The following is an 18,502-nucleotide window of genomic DNA, read 5'->3' as shown; positions in this document are numbered from 1 at the left end:
AAAAAATTGTTATACAGAGCAGGTTCATGCAAATCAAACCATCGCTGGTACGAGCTGTTGGTTAGTACCAAGTGATCCTTTCGAACGGAATGGTTGAACAGGGCAGGCGCAATCGCTACATAATTTTGCATTGGTTGTTCATTTAACATCGTGATTAGTGCCTCTTTCATGCAATCGCGTTTTCGTCTATTTGGTCGTCAAAATAATCATTCTCGTAAATTTAATTTTATTTTAGGTAAAACTAACGTACAATTTTGTAAGTGAAAGTGTGTATTATACACGTGAAATCATACAATGATTACATGATCATTAAGTATCAGCTACGTAATGCACAATAATATTGCAATCCTTGAATAGAGGACTCATGAGGTGAAATAACATTTCTTAGCAACGTCATCAATTAACAATTTATGAACGTGCAGAAGTGGATCAGTATGTAGGGCGTCTGACTTCGAATTGGGAGTCCCGGATTTGATTCCCAGCATGTGTGATATCAATAGGAATTTTTTGCACTTATCCGTGCATAGAGCGGCTCTGGGGTCCGCCAGCCTCTAACAAATGCCAGAGCGTGATACTGATCACCTCCATCATGACGGGGACGTACAATGTATTGGACCTTACCCTCATACCCCTTAGCTGCATTTATTGAACTGGACTATTACAACTTTATCAAAGAAAAAAATATATAGTGTAACAGTGTTCATTCCGAACACAGGGAAAGGCATCCAAATGGCAACCTCTCTTCCCTGTAGTACACACTGGACTGCACTTTGCAGACTAACGAGGCTCTGTCGTCTGGACTCACGTCCAGTATAATCCTCCATGGGGCTGGTGTGTTGTACATTAATATTTGTAATTGTCCCTTCATCCATTTAATCTTTTCACGTTTCATCCTCATCTTCGCGATTATCCACTCAATCAATCATTCTGAACACGAGCTTCATTTAAAAAAGAAAGTCACTTGAGGACAAATGCTACTAATAAAAGGAGATGAGCGAAGATCATTTGAGAACATAAATACCATGATTTTATTTAAAGACAATAAAATCTGTTTACCTTGAATTTCTGGGTGAGCAGAATGAAAGATACGTCAAACGGTTTCTACACACTGTTTTCTGAACAAATAGTGGGGAAAGACGCTCGATGTTAGTAACAAAGATCGATGTGTGATGGGGAAAAGGAAATGAAGCTCGCAATCTTCAGATGGAATTTCTCCCAACTGAAGACAATTTGTGACAAGTTAGACAGCTCATTTCACTGCCTCCACAGAGAAGTCATCGGGGAATCGATTTGGTCTCTGCATATCAAGGAGATAAAATAAGAAAAAGGGATCTTTGAAGGGAGCGGCGGCAAATGTGGAGAAATCAAGATTAGAACTTCTAATGCAACTTCAAAACGTAAACAAATGTTCGTTGATTCTGTTACCGAGTCGAACATCAAACTTAAAATCTGTTAGAATAGATAACGTTTGAATCTTTGCAGGCTCTCCATGCAACAACAGCCCTTTTATATTAAACACTATTGTAAGAAAGTGCATCAGTGTTAAATATAGACAACAAATGTTGTAAATCAAACAAAACTATTTATTCGAAGTGGATAGAGCACGCTACGACGCCAAAGACCCCGGGTTCGAATCCTGGCCGGTGCATGAATATTCGTTGCGAGTGTTCTAAAATAAGTTTCATCATATCAGCACTCATCCTCATCTTTCGCGATTAGCCAAAAGTGGCAGAAACGCGAAGTAAAATAATCCAAAACAACGGACAATAAAAATCATGTATTGTACTAATTGAGCCGCGTGAGAAATGTAATAGTTAACTCAGTTTGCGAATCAGATTTTTCGCGGTGGGGTGGGAAAAGTGTATCGTTCAATGCTGGAATCAGTAAACTGGAAATGCAGTACTTTCAAGTAAATCCACTCCCTTAATGGGGACAGATAAACACATATAATTTTGTTGTTGTTGTTGTTGTTATTATTATTATTAGTGGCAATGGTAGTAGTGGATGTAACAATAAGTATAACAAAACATTAAAGTTAATATTCATTGCCTCATACAAGCATTTTCATCTGAAGTTCACAGGCTATTCCGATTTTTAAATTGTCATGAATTCTTACTCCATTTTTGAAGGCAAATAAATGTATGTAATTTTATTATTATTATTAATAGTAGTAGTATTAGTAGTAGTAGTAGTACTCGTATTAGTAGGTGTAATAATAAGTGTGAAGAACATTGAAACTGAAAAATGTAGGTAATTCATACAAGTATTTTGCAGTGAAGTTCATGGACTGTTCTGATTTTCTTATTGCTCGTGAATTCTTAGTGTTTAAACAATTTTCTTGGTCTAGAAAGAATTAACTGTTTTTATTGAAGAATATTTAAATTATTTTCTGTTGTTGTCCTTTTTCTACGAACTATCACGAACAGTTTACCAATTGATACTTTATTACATAAGAATTTAAATGTGATGAATTAAGAAGTTTTGTGATGATGTAGGTATCCTTGTTTTGCATTAAACTTGGTAAAATATAACCAATTTTAGCCAAGAATAACAAACACTTCGATTATTCTCGAGCATAAGATGGGCATATACCGTGACCTTTGCAATAGTCACTTGTGGTGTAGATGATTTGAAGAATGGCGTTTACAAGGATGAACTGAAACATTCTTAACGAACTTAAAATATATGAACATATTTCTTACAAATGTTACAATATAATATTTTTTCATGAGTTATCTTATCTTTCATATCGCTCCAATTTTAATTTGGTTTATTTCACTCGCTATTGTTGGATAATCGCGAGGATGGGTATGAGTGATGACACGATGAAATTAATGTAGGGACACCAATGCCCATACCGTGATTCGAACCCTGGAATTCTGTTGTCTTAGCAAGCTCTGGTAACCACTCCACCACTGAATTACTCCCTTTTGCGGGCAGATAAATGTATACAATTGTTTATTATTAGAAGTAGTCGTAGTAAGCGAAACAGTAAAAAGAGAATAATTTAAACGAATAATTTATTCCTTCACACAGTATTACTCTTAGAAAAATATGATTAAACATACATAGGAAAAAATATGAGATTTTTATATTATAAAAAGGATCAAATATCGCCAATGATACTTAAAATACAATATGTACAATAATTTGTTAAATGAATTTGATTTTGTAAGTCTTTCAAACAGACGTGAAATTTCTCAACAAATGTTTCTGTATACAATAATAAATGAATATATTGTTAGTAGTACTATACTAGAAAGAATATGGTTAAATGTGAGAAAGGGTCATTTACGTAATAGACGTTTACTGACATGCATAATCCCGAGAACAGAAATATATAAAAGTTCCCCACTTCAAAAAATGACGCTTGAAAATAACAATATCTCAAATCATTAGGTGGACTTGGATTTCGGTATGACGCAGGCTAAATTTATAAATATGTTAAAGGGGTATTATTCTAAAATAATGAATTTATTATGTGGATTGGATTTGTCATATTGAAGTCTGGTGTAGTGATATTTTGTACCAGTGTTTTTGATACGTTTTTTGTGTGATTCAGCTGAAATGGGTAAATATATGAAACTTTTTGTTGTTACAGTTAAGTGGTAAACTTAATCTGACACCAAGATGCATATATGTGCATGTATGTATTGTATGATGTCTATGTGAATGTATGTGCGTGTGTAAAGGAGGTAGGAGGGAGAGATTTTGAGTGAGGGTATGTACATGTAAATGTATATGTAATATGATAATACTAATTTCTGTAATTGGAGACTAGCCTCTGTTGAAGGTAATTGCGATCATTGTGTCAGTGGTGTGTTTAAAAGTGTTGCTATCGGGGTTGAGCTTGATCGAAAACAATAAAACATAGCCAACCAAAGGAATTCTAACATCACCAATACTTAAAAGCAAACACTATGGAATCGAAGGCCTAAAAGCGTCATCAGGACACAACACAGGCAACTAGGAACAGAATAGTGAACAACCGACCACGACCACGGATCTACCAAATGCTAACCAAGGTTTAACAATCTAATCTCGCTCTTGACAAGAGTTTAAAGTGTGCATCGTCTCTTTAAGACTTTGCTCTCGTCTCAGACCGCCGCACAGCACTGCAGAATGGCATAAAAGCCGGGGAAAATCGATACTGAAGTTCCAGCGACGGGAGCTATTTATCCGTCGAAAGCAGAAACGCTTCATAGATAAACGATGCCGGGTTAATCTGATTAAACTGAGAAGAACGAATGCCCTCGTCTCTCATTTAATAAAAGAAGGTAGTAGCCAAGGTGGCTCAGTTGCGGGGACGTAGCAGAAAAGCATACGTGGAGAAGAGGAAGGGGGTATTGAATTCATTTCTGAAATACACGTTTTAAAGTGCGGGAATTTGATAATTTTGTGTATTTTTGCCTCTGTTTGCACGAGATCTTCGGGCAATACTTGTGAAATCTCACGAATGCATGTCTCATGTTTTGAGGAAAAGTGTAGGAAAAAACTATTTCACATGGAAATAATTCCATCACAAATAATTTTTGTACCAGAATGTGCCAAAATATGAAATTTTCTATAATAAAAAAATCCGCCTCCCATCCCTTTGGGGAAAGTCCGCCATCTTGGAAAATATGCGCAGTTTGTTAGACCCCATTATATATATATATATATCGGGTGTCTCAAAAGTAATAGCGCAAACTGACACAACAAAAAAGTCTTAGTAAACATGGGTCTGCAAACGAGCCGTTTTCGTGATAATCACGAATGCGTGATTACAAGCCGCCACTGACTTCATTGTTTGTAAACGTCGTCCTAGTTGGTAAAATGCTAATAATGTATGCAAATTTGTGGGTACAAGCGGTACCACCTTTCGGAAATGTTCTGTTTGATTGCAACGCCACCTCTCGGAAATGTTCTGCTTTGTAAAAAAAGAGCAAACCTCGGACCGCGCAAGGAGTAAAGCACTCGGTGTTTACAAAATGCAATCAACGACGACTTGTAACCACACATTCGCACACATTATTAGCATTTTACCAATTTGGACGACGTTTACAAACAATGAAGTCAGTGGCGGTTTGTAATCACACATTCGCGGTTATCTCGGAAACGGCTCGTTTGCAGACCCATGTTTACTGAGACTTTTTGGCCTCTATTATCGTGTACTTTCACCTGTGTCAGTTTTCGCTATTATTTATGAGACACCCTGTATGTATATACAGGGTTACTGGTAATTAGATGTATTCCCTGAAAGGGGTTAAAGTAGAGACAATTTGCAATAAATTTGACCATATGATACCCCGTCCGAAAATTAGTAGTTTTCGAGATAATCGAATTTTTTTTAAAAAAATGACGATTTTCCAAATAGAAAAAGATGAATTGAGAAAAAACTGCTCATTGTATGGAATTATTTCAGCGTTTTCTGATAGCTAACAAATAAGTGGTTTGTTTTAAAAAAAGTTTTCCCCACATAACAATCACATGTAAGTAACGGGTTGGTCTAAACTTACAAGTGATGATAAAAAAAATGCACCCTTAGTTTACGTGGCAACGTATTAATAACAAAAATTGTATGACACGAAGCGTACAAATTACTTTAATTACTTCCTTGTGTCATCTGCTATCCAACAAGGTACAAATGTTGCTAACATTCACATTTGTGTACAAGAAATAATACTTCATTCATCTTCATGTGAATGGAATCAATGAACAATACAATTAAAGAACATTACACGTCTTGCTCAAAGTGGGCACCTCCGTTACGAATGCAGGCACGCAGGTTTTTACGGACATTTGTTCTCTTAACTCGTGATGTGATGGTGTCCTTGATGTGTTGACCAGCTGTTAAGATCCTCTCCCTGAGCTCTTCTTGCGAGTTTACCTGTGTCTTGTCATGTGGCTCCAAATGTAAAAGTCGCAAGGCGTCAAATCGATCGGGGGATCGAGCCGGCCATGGAATCGGGCCGCCTCGGAAAATCCATTTCTTTGGGTACTTTTCAGCCAGCCACTGTCGCACGCCCAGGCAGAAGTATGGATGGGCGTCATCAACAATCATTTGATTGAGCCATTTTTCCTGCCCCAAATTTTAAATGGCATCACTTATGAACATTTTTTGAGGAACGGGATGGCAATGTTGTTGGAGGATGTGCCTCTAGCTACAAGACGTGACATGATTTATCAGCATGATGACTGCCCAGCTCGATCCCCCGATCAATTTGAAGCCTTTCTACTTTTACATTTGGAGCCACATGACAAGACACAGGTAAACTCGCAAGAAGAGCTCAGGGAGAGGATCTTAACAGCTGGTCAACACATCAAGGACACCATCACATCACGAGTTAAGAGAACAAATGTCCGTAAAAACCTGCGTGCCTGCATTCGTAACGGAGGTGCCCACTTTGAGCAAGACGTGTAATGTTCTTTAATTGTATTGTTCATTGATTCCATTCACATGAAGATGAATGAAGTATTATTTCTTGTACACAAATGTGAATGTTAGCAACATTTGTACCTTGTTGGATAGCAGATGACACAAGGAAGTAATTAAAGTAATTTGTACGCTTCGTGTCATACAATTTTTGTTATTAATACGTTGCCACGTAAACTAAGGGTGCATTTTTTTTATCATCACTTGTAAGTTTAGACCAACCCGTTACTTCCATGTGATTGTTATTTGGGGAAAACTTTTTTTTAAAACAAACCCCTTATTTGTTAGCTATCAGAAAACGCTGAAATAATTCCATACAATGAGCAGTTTTTTCTCAATTAATATTTTTATTTGGAAAATCGTCATTTTTTTAAAGAAACAATTGAAATTCGATTATCTCGAAAACTACTAATTTTCGGACGGGGTATCATATGGTCAAATTTATTGCAAATTGTCTCTACTTTAACCCCTTTCAGGGAATACATCTAATTACCAGTCACCCTGTATATATATGCATATGTGTATGTGTGGTGGTGTACGTATAGGGGAAATCGGGGTAATTCCGAACACAGGGGTGGCGAACATCAGGTTTTCTGCTTTGCTTCCTTGATAAAAGTGATCCAACTGGCGCCACTACCTAGCACCTGCCACGGACAATGCGTTAAGTTCCTATCGTCGTCATTATTCTGTGAGATATAGAAGGCAGCTGACAGAGATTGTCTTCTTCAATTTTGTTTGTAATTTATGTGCTGTATTTAAGTGGAAGTGGAGAACGTTATATATTTTTTTTAAGTTAGACAATTTTGAAACACACTGAATTCTCCTATATAAAATACAGTATGTGTGATGATAATGAAAATAAGGTTCAGAAAGGGTAAATGGCGAACAGGTGTTCAGAATTACACCAGCATATTAGCTTATAATTTAAAATCAGCTTGTTGTGTTCAAATCCAAGGAAAAAAATAGTATCATAGTGTCTTGCGTCTATATTAGACTTCAACTAGTAAAAAGAAAGACCTTGTAGAAATGATATGAAGAAGTTAAAAATTAAGAGATATACCGTCAACAAGCCTTCCTGCAGTAAACATTTAGCCAATGAGTTTTCTGAAGAAGAGAATTCTGACCAAATAGATGAATTTACTCGTTGTACGGACACTAATGAAGACCTCAATGTTGTATCATACTGTGATTTGGAAGCTGAATCAGAGGATGCTTTCGCAGAGGTGTGTGATGTGCGGGGAGAATTTGCACGAAAAGAAGACTTGTGGTCTAAATTCTCAAATAAGAAATTAAGAACTGGAACCATAAAGACTGTAGTTCATGGAGAAGAAAATCTAAACATATTTGTGTGACTTTTTCTCCGGATATTGATAAGACCAAACTTCATTATTTTGTGGCCTGAGAAATTGTAAGTGTAATGCTTCATCTGATTATATAATTTGGTAAAAACGTACTTAAAAACAGGGTCTATGTTCCTTATATATGACTTCATTTGTCTTTGAAGAAACTATTTTTCATAAAGGGTAACACAATATTCGGCATTTTCACGAAAAATCAGGGCATTGCCGAACATGACAGCTGTGTGTGTTTCTTGTACAAAACAAATAATTTGGGAATATTTTTACCGAGTTGATTTTGAAGAGAAGGTATTAAGGTTTCCTTAGAATCTATAGAGTGTCTAAAATATTTTCAAATAATTCCATAATTCGCCATCAAGTGTTCGGCAGTGTTGAGATAAATTACTATCTACATTCGAACATTCAGCAGTTTCTGAAATTGTTACCTCTGGAGTTACATTATCTCTACACTTTACTTCTGATAATTCACTGACATTATTATCAGCACATAAAATGTCACTTAATTTTTCTTCTGAATTCTGTGTACCATCTATAACATTTTGATTGTCATTGTTTGTAACTTGTGATCCATCAAATTGCATCTTTACAGTCAGAGGTAAAATTACTTCGGAAAGCATGTCAGTGTTGACATCTGTCCCACTGACACATGATCCTGCAACATTTTCCAGAAATATAATATTTCTTGCTTTAATAAACTTACCAGGATTTGAAGCTAATCTACAACCTTTTGTAAAGTCACAGTATCCTACCATAATGTATGGTTTCGACTTGCTGTCCATCTTCTTTCGTTGATGGTCTGGTGTCAAAACATATGCTGTACAACCAAATACATGAAGATTAACTTTATGTCCTGTCCACATTTCCTCTGGAGTAGCTTCTTTAATTGCAACTGTAGGACAAACAATCTTCAGGTATACACCTGTTGCAATTGCTTCAGCTCAATATATCTTACTGAGATTAGCATCATGAAGCATGGTTCTAGCTAGTTTTTTATGTTTAGTCTCTCAGCAACTCCATATTGTTGCAGAGTATATGGAACGCTTGTCTCGTGGATTATACCATATTCACTGAGATATGCAGACAATTTATTGTTACAGTATTCTGTACCATTATCTGATCTAAGTTTCTTGATTTTTAAATTACACTGGTTTTCTACAAAAGCTTTGAACTCTACAAAATTTTAAAATACTCCATGCTTAAATTTAAAAACTCTTGCTAGTATAGACATCAGTAAAAGTAACAAAATATCGTGTACCACCCCAACTTGATTCAGACATTGGTCCACAAACATCAGAATGGATTAACTCTACTTTTTGTTTAGCTAATTTTGTTATTCCCTTGGGAAAAGATGCAGGTTTCTGCTTCCCCTCAATACAAGGAATACATGATTTTGGGGTATCATCCTGAAAATATACTCCATCAGCTAATTATCTCTCAAGGATATCATTCCTCTTCGACTCAAATGACCTAAATGTTTATGCCATACATATTGTGAAGCATTAACTGACAACATAACTACTTTCTCTCCACAATTTTCAAGATAGTTTACAGTAGTATTGTCAAAATGAATCATGGACAAATTTTCAGCCTGGTATAATTTATAAATACCACCTACTTGTTGCTTTAAATTTTGGAGTAGCCTTAATCTCAATATCAGATACATTTTAAATACTACACTTTTCTTATCAAAAAGCACAGCATACATCCTTTTCAGTAACTTTGTTAACAGACAACAAATTAGCTGTAATATCTGGAACATACATCACTTCAGATATTATTTTCTTATACTCTTATCAGACAGTAACACATCTTGCTTCCCATTATACAATAAATCATTTCAGGAAGTACATTGAACCTCTTTAAATTGGACTTCGCGTCGCCCTTCCCTTCGCCCCTGACACGAGAAGAGTTGGAGTGTCTTATCGCTGATTGCAACTTGGGTGAAAGTATTTGCTATAATCGAAGTCGAATACCGAACGAGGCGACATTTTTTCACATGCTTGGGAAGTTAAGCTTCTTCATTCCTACTCCAACTTGAGAAGAAGCCGACACTCAACCTCCAAATTCAAAGGCAACAGGGAACCAACCTCTCGGTTGGAACGACAGGCCATAGTTCCAGGTGGTTGCCAGCTTGGGCTGCAAGTTGCTTCACCCTTCCATTCCTGACTCGTGAAGGGTCTGACGGTCAACCTTCATATTTTGCAGCTGAAAGGAACCAACCCCTCAGTTGGAATGTTTGATCCATCACCACCATTGGGACGAAATCACTTTCTGTTATTGCAACCCAAACCAGAACAAAAGGCCATCGTTCCAGGTGGCTGACAGCTTAACAATATTGGTTGGAGCCATAGTGTTACCTCTTTGGTTCACGTTCTTTCAGCATTGTGTTTGAAAAAAGAAACATTGTTTCAAATTTTCAATTTGAATCATATTAGAGATATCTGCTATATCGGAAAATACCCAGACACACATATATGCTCATAAGTAAATAAATAATGAAATTCAATGGAACTATTGGCGTGCGCACACCCTCTGATTAGAGGGGTCCCCCACCCCCTGCAAACGCAGTCAGGGAAATAAAGTACATTCCATCTCGCTGTTAATGTAGTTTTAGGCAAACATACATACATTCCAAACCACTGATGCGGGGATGGAACTGCAATTTACTCCAAGCAGAAGAAAAGTGAATCTAAACAAAATTCGCAACTCTTCTTAAACTAAAAGTCTCACTACAAACGCGCTTGCGAATTGAATGCACATATGTTTACAAATATTGAGAAGCATTTGAAACACTGTAGGCTCAACATTAGAATGAACATATGCAATCTTACAGAAATATTCTATTCTGCAACTTTATTATTCGTTCAGTTGGTACCAGAGTTTTAAACGCCCCTCCACATTGTCACCAATACATCCAATGGGGTACGCAGGATTATCTTGGGGGTATAGGAGGAGGGTGGCGAGACTTGAAAGTCGGATGGTGTATCGCTGCGTTCAGTGGTTAAGACATACACTATCTCATTTAATACAAATAATGGTTTGATGTGCTATATATAAAGCTCTAGACTTCGTTTTGGGCTCATTTCGAATATGATGGGAGGGAAAATCATTACCCCCATCTGTCTTGAGCCATCAAATCTCTGGTTATAAATAACAAATCTCAACCAGGGATCATTATTTTCAAGCCACACGTGTGCGTCGCTAGTTAACGATTTTCGCATCTACAAAGAAAATTCAAAACACATTTCTACCTCACTAATAGATCATGTGAATTCAATCGAAATTGTACCAATATGTACAGCTAAATGCAAACTTGGGTTCAATGCCATGAATCTAACCTTTACTGGTCAGATAAATTATTTAGAAGTTGCAACACGTTTAGAATGCACTCGACCTCCACAGTTTCAAATTTACCAAAATTTTCAAGTTAATGGTATTTTTCTAAACTTTCTGAGACCTGAGAAACAAAGTAATGAACAACTTTTATGATTTTGCGAATATAATAGTTATTTAGCAAAATATTCCTGGAGGATATTCTTATGAGATAGAAAACTTCATAATTATGCCCCACCTCACCTCAAAGTTAGGCCCCAACTTATGCCCATGCGCGACACCCAAACGTATCTCCAAACGTACTAAAACGACAAATTTCAGTCCTTTGTATTTTCGCTAGCGAAAGAGGAAAAGTGCGTTCTCTTTTTCTGCAAAGACGCTATTGCATTAAAAGCACCAGAAATGACATATTATCCTCTCAATATTAAAACCGTTGTTGCTTGGAACTTTGATCAGCTTGATCAGCCCCGTAGCGATGGGTAGGACGCTATGCACAGACGGAGGGCGCCAATCAAAGTTTTATATACATAACAATAAAGACAACAAAGTCATAATGTGCAACTGAGAAATTTCCACTTGGCAGAGGCAAGAGGAGAAGAAAAACATATAACGTGTATCCCGACCCTTTTCCCCATGTTTCAAGTGATGAAGTTACCTTAGATACTTCCTTTGGGGGATCATCACATAAAAGAAAAGATATCACCATTCAACTCGATACAATTATTACTCTTAACTCTCTTTCTTCTTTTACTTGTAAGCTTGTATCCTGATGACACACTGCTGGAATTTTCTGTATCCCAAATTAATAGAAATAGTATGTTTTTAAATATGTCCTTCGGATACTAATACATAGCTGAAATATTCTTAACTATGTCAGACTGTTTTTAAAATCAGAAATGCAAACTATGACTCTTCAAATATAATCCGTATTTTTAAAAGTTTTTTTTTTTTGCTTCCTCATTTCAAAATGTGTATGTTTAGGAGTATAGGGAAGGCAGCCAAACCACAATCCTCCCTAGAGCGCCAAAATATCTAGCTACGAGGCTGAGCTTGATAAAAGTTAATCTGCTCTTTGGAAGAATATAATATTGTAGATTAAAGGCGATAAGACCCCTCTACACAAAATTTCTAAGTCAAAATATTAACCGGGGCAACTGCCCACCCCTTGCGCAAGCCTATGAATGAAAATTATGGTGGGAAAAATACACAATTGAAAGATTTTCACAATACCCATTAAAATTTGATAGGTGTCTCGATGCATATTGAAAAATTCTCCACACTAATCAACACTAGATATAAAGTTTAAAGTTGAATCTCTCTCCAAACCAGAACTTTATCCATAGGTAAAAAGAAGACAGCATTAACCATTACACCAATGTGCTAATAAGGTTTCAGAGGAAGCTTTCATTTGTTTTCTCGTTAAAAAATTATAAGATTGATTTCGAAGATTTTTATAATAGAATATATATAATAAATATAGTGAAACTTATATACATACAGTATATCATATATAATATAATAAAATGTAAAAATAGTATAATATATATGTATATATATTATACATTATGTATTATAATGTAAATATAATAATATATAATAATTTATGAGTAAATGTAATACAATATAATAGAAAATTAAGTATAGAAACAATTTAAACGTTGTTTTTGAAACAAAATGTAGGAATTTACTCACCCACGAAGACATTTCGTGTGTGTCTGCATTCCGATGATGATAATTTAGTATTAGGATTGTGGAGACCACAGAAGAGGCTACCATGAACATGATGCAGTTGAAATAAGTACCTGTGTATGAAACACAATACTTTAGAACAATAAATGCAAGAAAGTTTAGAAATTCTAATTTAAAAATGCTAAAATTTCTTGTTTATATAAAACACAGACGTCTACTAAAGTAACAAATATTTAAGTCCAAACAAAATTAATTTTTATGCACAAACTGCAAAGACATACAATAGAAGAAAGAGAGAATAGCATCTCAGCATGCTTTTGTTTACCTACAAATTATTATTATTGAAAATATTCTTTAAGTTCATGCAATTTACAAAACTATGAAATTATGTCTATGGATAATGGCATTTAAAGCCTGGGCTCTTATTGTTAAAAGGTTTTGTTTAGATATGCATATTGAATACTCATGCATAAAAAAAGCTTTATTATATTTAGGACTAAATGGATGAAATATAAAAACAAACATGGAAGGAAGCAAAGAATCTGGGAATGCAAGAGGAACAAACATTATTTTAGTTGCAAATATTATTTTAATGGGACAGTTTTACATCAGGTTATTACGGTAATAGTTAAAATTGAAGTATCAACTATATATTTCTACCTTGTTCTGTCCGGACGTCCGATTCTACAACTTACGGCAGGTGATTTTCAAGTAATATATGTCTACAATGCCTCCCAGATCCTCCTGTGAATTTTAACTAAAACATACAATATAAAATTTCGTAAAAAGTGAAAGCTCAAAATTGAAAATAATTTCAAGAACAATGTAATAATGTGAGTTCTTAGTTACCAAGATCTACAATTGTGCTCTGTGTTAGTGCATATTAATCTACATAACTACCAGATTTCTCTACAAAGCTTTACCTTCAGAAATGGAATTCTTCAAAAGAAGGAGTACCCCAGGATGGATGCTATTTTTTTATCTAGTCATTAAACTTTTTTATAATTCGGTTTTCCTAGTTTAACGACCAGATATTAAAATTCTACACTTTAGTTTAATTTTATAGCACAACCATTTGTTACTTGGAGGCAGAGGGGTATGTTTGACTTGAGTTTTTCTTTTTTCTTTGCTTTTTGCATGCGTCCTCATTTATTTTTGGTTATATTGTGAGAGTTATGGCAGTTTTTTTTGTAAGGTTAAGGATTTGGGTAACAGAAGGTGTTACAGGATTCACAGTTAGGTAACATTATGTTCATCAGACCAGCTGCAATCAAAATGTCACAAAATCAGGATCTTCTTTGATCTGAAAAAAGACTTATTAGACATTGCTAGAAATGGTTAATTCTTAGGAATTTAAGTATAAATAAAAAAGTCAAGCAAAATTTTCGGGAGTGATACTTTAGATTTGCTGTTTAGTCGGTTCCCAGGCGGTGGCTTCATTTTAAAGGCTTGTAATGCATGATTTGTTTGTTAATACTTTTAAAGATAAATATTAAAATAGAATGTTTCAGTTTTAGTACGTTGTCTTGATTAGGTGAAAAATAAGTACACACACACAGAAACATAACACGTAACGCTTTATGACAAAACATAAATGCATTAGCCCAAACCACTACGATTTTACAACTCATGCAGGCAAGAGAGTAACTATAGTTTACGTAGATCTGTCTGCAGAGTGTCACTATAAAATGCATGTCAACAGTATTAATACATCCGAAACAATGTGGTAAAGATAGAAAAAGTTACTTAAGTTTTAAAACAAAATAACACTGGTTCTTTAAGAATGTTACAGTTAGTTCTAATGATTCACATAGTTTTAGTTAAATACTTCATTTTTATCCAGTGAACAAAATGTACAATTACAGTTATGTTGAGAAAACATATTTTAAACACTTATTTTAAGCATTTTTCCATTACATGAAAATTCAGCAATTAATGTACTGGCATGTATATACTTTTTGAACTAGGCAGAATAAAATATCTTTACCACAAACGTTGGAAGAACAAGCGATATAATACAAGCGACAACCAAAGTATACCGGGAAGAATGAAGAGAGAAATCAAACAGGGTACTGTCATTACAAAGAACTGTAGGGGCTGACCTAGTAAGGGAATTGCTTCTGAAGTCTGCGGTAAAGCATCAGCAATCATGAGAGAAAAGACAGAGAGAGAGAGTAGTATTGTGACCCCTGTAACAGAGAAAGGGTGTGAACAAAATTTAGTCGTTAATATTGTATCCCCCTATGCATTAACTCTTGCCACATCACCTTAATAACAATGAGAAAAAAACAATAACCTTGCAGCGAAACACAATACAATATGCGTTTTTATGCACACAGAGAGCCCTTTCCACCCACCACAAAACCCACAAGAGGTAAAAATAAATATGTTGCAATAGCCTTGTGATTATCAACCACCGTGTCCTAGACATCAAATATGTTGGTACAAAACTGCATCCACTTGTGAATGTAGAAATAAATTAAAAGCAAATGCATATTTGCATGTTTATGATGCTTCTCAGCATTTTATTGCACGTTACCATTTTATCGAATGAACGTTAGGAGTAACCACAGTGGGTGCAGCTTTGGGAAACAAGAGAACATCAAGTGTGAATACTGCTGGTGCTGACAGACATACACATAGAGGGCAATTTGCTTTCACAGGCATTCAAATAGGGACTCTCAAAACATCCCGTTGTTCAATACCTAACACCGGCATTGCGTCTGACACCTGCGGAAGCGTCTCAGCTACGAGGTTATGGAAGACCGTTAGGGAAAGAAGGATGGTAACGCCTGGAACAGATAAAACAAACATTAGACTATCAGAGTTTGCGTGTGTGCAATACAGATTGCTTTTTTTTAATTGGAGAGAGGGATTACGCGCTTTAGCAGCAAGGGTCAGTCTTTACTCTTGTGGAACACTGATTTGGTACACGAAACATTCACAAAAATAATAATAAATAAACACACCTGTAATTTCTACAGAAGGTAAGAAAGATAAAACAAAAACGAACTAAAGACATGAGAAAATTCACAAACAACATAGTGGTTACAAACGTAAAAGTAATGTTAATGCATTATTAAAGAAAAACATATGTGTGTGTGTACATAATACTTGAAAAACTGTAGCTGATACACTCACACGCACCAAATAATCAAGCAGATTGGAGGCCGGGTGTTACATGTGCTATAGGTAAAAAAAAGTGTGCGGAGTACATTTACTTAGCTGAATGGTGGACTACGAAACTGAAGCAAGTGCATGCCTATCAGTACATACACACACTCACACACAGTGATCTTCAAACTATTGAAGTTCTCTACGCGAACCAACTACGCAAAATTTGCTCAACAGAAATTTGTTCATGTCTATCAAAACCCTACTATATTTATCAAAAAAATATTTACAGATCTTGATTGGTTAATAATGTTCTGAATAGAATTGGCATTATAGTGCGCGTTTGCTCAATAATTTTCTATTAGGGAATTCGATAAATCCTTTCTTGATTTGCATAAATTGAGGATATTTAACCATCCTGTAAAACAAACAATTTTGTTTAATAGTCAATTGGGAAATATTCTGGAAGAAAAATTCAGTATTAGCACCATTTAATTGCTTGTTTGAACATTTCATTATTAAGAAAATCGTCACTCACTGAACCTAAAAAATGCATGCGTTCCCCTTCGTTAGTGACAGAAAACGAAACAAAATATATGATTTGAAAAGTTAGTTAGTATCTTCATACCTGGGAAGTAAGGAAAGATTATTTTCTGTGCCTGAAAAATAATTGAATAGTCTAATTAATACTTCGTTTTATTATTCACTAGCCTATTAAATTATTAAGAAATTTACAAATCTAAAGTATGATTCCTTCTACATAAAAAATCATGCATATCCACGCACACAAAGAGATGTACAGAAACATTATGTGTAGATTCACATATCAATAGTGGTTCATTGTTACGTTATTCTCAATATTTTATAATTAAAATTCAGCGTACAATTGCCATTCAAACATTTGGTAACATTTTAAATAAAATATGCCTCTTGGATTAGGTCCATTTTTGATACAAAATAGTTGTAAATTGTACGTTTAACAATATGAGCGTGGAATTTGCATAAATGAATTACTTTTTTCACAAGAATTAATATGTATTAGTATGAAAATAGCAAGTTTTATATTTGAATGTTCATATTTGTATTAGGATTTTACGAGGATGGTGTCATGATTAATTTTGAATCAATATTGTGTAAATGTACATCAGTACACAAATAAATGAGTGTAAATAAGAAATAAGGAGGATGAGGTTCAATGGATATTATACATGCTCAGTGCTCGACCGTACACAAACATTCACGAGGAAGACACATACTTTAACAAAGGGATACACAATATGTGTGAGACTTGTTAAAACATACATATAGCTCTATACGTTTTAGTTATTGATGTATGCACATGTACAAAAGAAGATTGGCGACGTTCTTGAAGTCATCAAGCAAATCAGAAGATTTGTTAGAGGCCGATTTAGTAAAGTAAATTATTTTATTCAATCGTTCTAATTAAATTATCCCAGTGAGATTCTATTAGAGGAATTTTCGCTACATTTTTCAAACATCAAATTTTCAATCAATGAAATAACAATTAATAATACATGATGCTGGATAATCATACTCTAAATCCAACACATATGAAAACATGACTCACGTAAGTCCTGATGGGGTAATTCCAAACACTTTACTTGCAAAGTAATCATTATTCATAGAGATCTTACGGAATCCTATCAATGTACTCGGATACCTATGTTGTTAAGAAAAAAGCGCACATTATCTTGTACTCAAATCAAACCTTATTTTACAATTATTTTTAAGTAGATAATAATAAACTTCCTGGATGCTATACCTTCATTCCGAAGTTAGTAAATTGAAACTGTTAGTAAACTGAACGAATTGCAACAAAGTTTTCATTGAAATGAAATATATATATTTCTTCACAAACAAAATTTACTAATTTACACATAGCTACAGAAAGAAAGAAAAACAGGAAGATAGGAAATGGTGTTGAATGCAATGGAATAATTTTAGTATAACTTTTATTAATTAATTTACTTGGAACAGTAATTCTATGTGCTTTGTATATTCTACCAATCGCCTTTATGCAGTGGACTTAACAGATGATCGTGGCTATAATTTTGAGTTTTATATTATCAGATGTCCAAGGTACTTCTGTTAAACCGGGAATCAACTTCCAATATTATAATTTAATTGACTTAACAAAAATAATCACCTACTCAGTAGTTTAGAGAAAACAATTGTTTGTTTCTTGCTTAAATAGCATGAAAAAACAATGTCTAAAGTTATACGTATGATAGGAATAACATAATGATTAAGAAGTCACTGTTTACGTAAGTTTGTATGTTGATAGTAAAAAATATTGAATATCTCTAGTGTATGTTTCACTGAATCTAATTGTGCTCAACGTAACGTTTTAACTTTGTGTGTGAAACGATTGTTTAATTTTTGTTATAGGTATGCGCCTGTTTCATTTATACGTATTTATACTTACTTGAAACATTATGTTAATAAATAATTTAATTAACTACATAAGAAGCAGCAATGATGGAAAGTGTTAAGCCACGTTCCTAATCCTAATCTTTGAAAAATACATCTTGCATTTCTGAGATCATAAAATACTTTTCTTTATTATTATTAT

At 34.7% G+C, this 18,502-nt stretch overlaps 1 protein-coding gene across 1 annotated transcript in view; it reads right to left on the bottom strand.

Annotated features, from left to right (window-relative positions):
• Window positions 1-18,502, bottom strand: part of LOC145994605 (neuronal acetylcholine receptor subunit alpha-7-like) — a 550,747-nt gene that overhangs the window by 24,735 nt on the left and 507,510 nt on the right. The window contains exon 9 of the mRNA XM_083130647.1: window positions 12,799-12,908. Within this exon, the coding sequence (XP_082986773.1) occupies window positions 12,799-12,908 (110 nt within the window). The remainder of the gene's footprint in view (window positions 1-12,798; window positions 12,909-18,502) is intronic.

This window comes from Lepisma saccharinum, chromosome 11 (genome assembly GCF_977018435.1).
Source record: "Lepisma saccharinum chromosome 11, izLepSacc3.1, whole genome shotgun sequence".
Classification (NCBI taxonomy): domain Eukaryota; kingdom Metazoa; phylum Arthropoda; class Insecta; order Zygentoma; family Lepismatidae; genus Lepisma; species Lepisma saccharinum.
The sequence above is the reverse complement of the archived record's forward strand: the minus strand, read 5'-3'. Positions and strand labels throughout refer to the sequence as shown.